This window comes from Olea europaea, chromosome 16 (assembly GCF_002742605.1).
Source record: "Olea europaea var. sylvestris chromosome 16, O_europaea_v1, whole genome shotgun sequence".
Lineage (NCBI taxonomy): Eukaryota > Viridiplantae > Streptophyta > Magnoliopsida > Lamiales > Oleaceae > Olea > Olea europaea.
Window position 1 is genome coordinate 3,082,898 of NC_036252.1, and position 3,460 is coordinate 3,086,357.

The 3,460-nt window shown below is 33.8% G+C and overlaps 2 protein-coding genes across 2 annotated transcripts in view; one reads left to right on the forward strand and one right to left on the reverse strand.

Annotated features, from left to right (window-relative positions):
• Positions 1-2,430, forward strand: part of LOC111412491 (cytochrome P450 704C1-like) — an 8,755-nt gene extending 6,325 nt beyond the window's left edge. The window contains exons 2-5 of the mRNA XM_023043430.1: positions 190-496; positions 806-1,150; positions 1,476-1,676; positions 2,126-2,430. Of these exons, the coding sequence (XP_022899198.1) occupies positions 190-496; positions 806-1,150; positions 1,476-1,676; positions 2,126-2,329 (1,057 nt within the window). The 3' untranslated portion in view covers positions 2,330-2,430. The remainder of the gene's footprint in view (positions 1-189; positions 497-805; positions 1,151-1,475; positions 1,677-2,125) is intronic.
• A 79-nt stretch (positions 2,431-2,509) lies between these two features.
• The window catches only part of LOC111412492 (protein FAR1-RELATED SEQUENCE 5-like), a 9,191-nt gene continuing 8,240 nt past the window's right edge, over positions 2,510-3,460 (reverse strand). Inside the window, exons 3-4 of the mRNA XM_023043431.1 lie at positions 2,759-2,838; positions 2,510-2,518 (exon numbers count right to left, since the gene is read on the reverse strand). Coding sequence (XP_022899199.1) covers positions 2,510-2,518; positions 2,759-2,838 — 89 coding nt within the window. The remainder of the gene's footprint in view (positions 2,519-2,758; positions 2,839-3,460) is intronic.

Here is a 3,460-nt window from a genome sequence, read left to right on the forward strand (position 1 = left end):
TTCAAGATCCAACCCACCAAAAACTGTGGGTTATGCCTGCATGGTTTGACACCCTATTCTTGTTCTTGATATTGAGAAACTTTTAGCAATCTGACGAGATATGAACCACTATAAATTTGTGCGTGCATTTCTGATTTTCACTTCGCTTAATATTACTACTGTAACTTGTTTTATTCTGTAACATTCTTAACTGGACTACGATTCTTTGCAGGGTTTGTTAATGAAATGCACCTTGGACTCTATATTCAAAGTTGGTTTCGGAGTGGACTTAAATTGCCTGGAAGGATCAGACAAAGAGGGAAGTGAATTCATAAGGGCTTTTGATGATTCAAATGAATTGACATATTGGCGTTATGCTGATCCATTTTGGAAGCTTAAGCAGTATCTAAACATTGGCAGTGAAGCAACCCTCAAGAAGAACATCAAATTCATCCACAATTTTGTTGATGATTTGATCAGTACCAAGAGAAGACAAATGGAAATGCAACAGCATTGTGTAAGTGTTTTATTTTTTAAACAAAATATTCTTCAAGTCAAATATAATCAGATAAATGAAATGCATCTAGCAAAAATAGGGACTTTGGGTAAGACTCATCCTTAAAACCAGCTCCGCTCGCGAAATGAGGGTGACCAATGTGACGAAACTTGCAAGTTCGTTACACAATCTAACACAAATTGCTTCTGAGAAGGAAATCTTAGAAAAACCCCCCAAGAAATTTTGCCCAGACGATGTAAAATAGTACTAATTACTTTCTTGCTAGTATCTATTTTTTAACAACGTTTGCTAATACTTCGATTATTGAAGAATGACAAGGAGGACATACTTTCAAGATTCTTGGTGGAGAGCAAAAAGAATCCACAGAGGATGACAAATCAATATTTAAGGGATATTATTCTCAGCTTCATGATTGCAGGCAAAGATACAACTGCAAACACTCTTTCTTGGTTTATTTATGTGCTTTGCAAGAACCCCATTATCCATGAAAAGATCGCAAAAGAAGTGGAAGAAATTATCAGTAGTACTCCATGGAATGAAGCTAGTACAGTTGATGACTTTGTGGAATGTATCACCGATGAAGCACTTGAAGAAATGCATTACCTTCATGCAGCATTGACAGAAACCTTGAGGCTTTACCCTGCAGTTCCTGTGGTAAGTTATGTCAAGATCTTTTGACGTATATTTGTACGTTCAACTTAACAGTAGTGAATCGGACTAAAGAAGAAAAATAAGTTGAAATTTGATTCATTGGGTGACGATGTGGCTTGAACTTAAATCCTTGTATCCTATGATACCACGTTGAACCACCCGTTTTAAACGATTATGTTTAAACTGTAAGAGAGACAATAAATTTTCAGAAAATTCTCTCAACATCCACTTGATGGTAGGAAACAAAAAAGAGAACATACTGATCGTTGTGGTATCATGTTCATACTGTTGTATTGAATGATCCCGTCTGGTTACTTTCCGTTCATAGGATGGAAGGTGCACAGAAACAGATGACATTCTCCCAGATGGATTTAAACTGAAGAAAGGAGATGGTGTATACTACATGGCCTATGCAATGGGCAGAATGAATTACATTTGGGGAGATGATGCTGAAGAGTTTAGGCCCGAAAGATGGCTCAAAAATGGGATATTTCAACCTGAATCACCCTTCAAATTCATAGCATTCAATGTAAGTAGCTTCCCTTCTCCTACCAATATACTTATAGCTACAATATGAGTATTTACACAAATAGCGCTTAGTATAGTTGAACTGTTTCGTTTAAAAGCTTGTTTAACTCGCTCCTCACCCGCAGACTACTTTGAACAAATGTGAGACATGCACATTGGGTGGCAATTTGTTAAGTTCATTTTCGTACAATGGTAAATTAGGTACTCTGTATATGCATTGAGTCGTCCTGATAGTCCTTCATGTCTAAACAGTTATTTTTTGTGCCACTCTTTTGTGAGAGATAGACTGAGAGGTGTGAAATCTCTAAATGTAATCCGTTATTATTTCTTTACATTGAAAACCTTCAATCTGTTAACTCGTGTGCGTTTCTGATTTTGTTTTCTTAAAATTGCTCTCATAATTATGAATCGAGCTTCAACAAGTAATATTTTGGTTATTTTGGTGTTCAGGCTGGCCCTCGAACTTGTTTGGGGAAAGATTTTGCTTATAGGCAAATGAAGATAGTATCAGCAGCTCTTGTCCACTTATTCCGGTTCAAATTAGAGAATGACACTGAGAATGTGACTTACAGAACCATGATTACACTTCATATAAAAGGAGGCCTTAGTATTCATGCACTTCCAAGAACATGTTTTGTAAGGTCTGAGATGTAAATCACAAGTTATATGAATTATGTATACCACCATCCAATTTGAAATAAATAGTATTGAGAAGTAATTTATAAAGAATTTGTGACATGTCCATTTGTCGAAGAGGTTTGGGGTGTAAGTGTTATGCCTCTGTTAATCACAAGAAGTTGTAATTGTGAGATACAAACTATATATGATTGAATATTAAATCATCTGTAGTCGTAAATAATAACGAGAAACGGATATTATTATTACGGATAAACCATCATATGTGATATTTCTTACTTGTGATGTAAATAGCTGATCTCACAAGTTAAAGTGTGGTGACACTTAAATGAACACACATATTTTTTTATACATAACAAAACATTGGAGATCCATTGGGAAGATTACACATAAATAACTATTTGAATGTTAATGGTTAATCTCTAACGTTCGATAGTAGAATTATACCTTTGACTTGAGGTCTTCATATTCTCTCATACGAGGATAGTCATATTTGATGATATTGGATGTTGCTCTATCAATGATCGCTAATACGACATCGTTCGAGTATGTCAAGAATCATATGAAAATTGTGAATGATCAATAGATGATTCTTCACGTTTAGATAATAAGATATTAAGATCTACATTTCATTCAGTTAAGTTGATAATGAATTCCTTGGCGAAAGCATATAGATAAGTCGAAGTAGTTTTCGACTTACATTGACTTAGTAATGAATGAAAGATATGATCATTAATTGAGATTGACACATATATATCTCGCAATTGATCGGATTATATTGATGAAAGGATTATAATTTTACGGTAAACGAACAAGTTTCGTTTTGTCATACTACGTGATATTTTCCGTTACATATGTTGTCCTGATACATTACTAGATATCAATTTGGGACGACGAATGTGAATTGATGATAAAATAAAAAGGGGTATTTTAATTTATTGATTTTGATTAGTTCAAAATAATGATTTACATTGTTAGATACAGTGATTGAGAATCTAATGGGTCACACACAAAATGAGAACTAAAAGAATGAAATTTACTAATTAATTAATTAACAAGTACTGGACAATTAATTAATTGATTTCTTGTTAATAGATCCGAATTAATTAATTCATGGACTAAATTTAATTAAGGAAAAATTATAAAAAA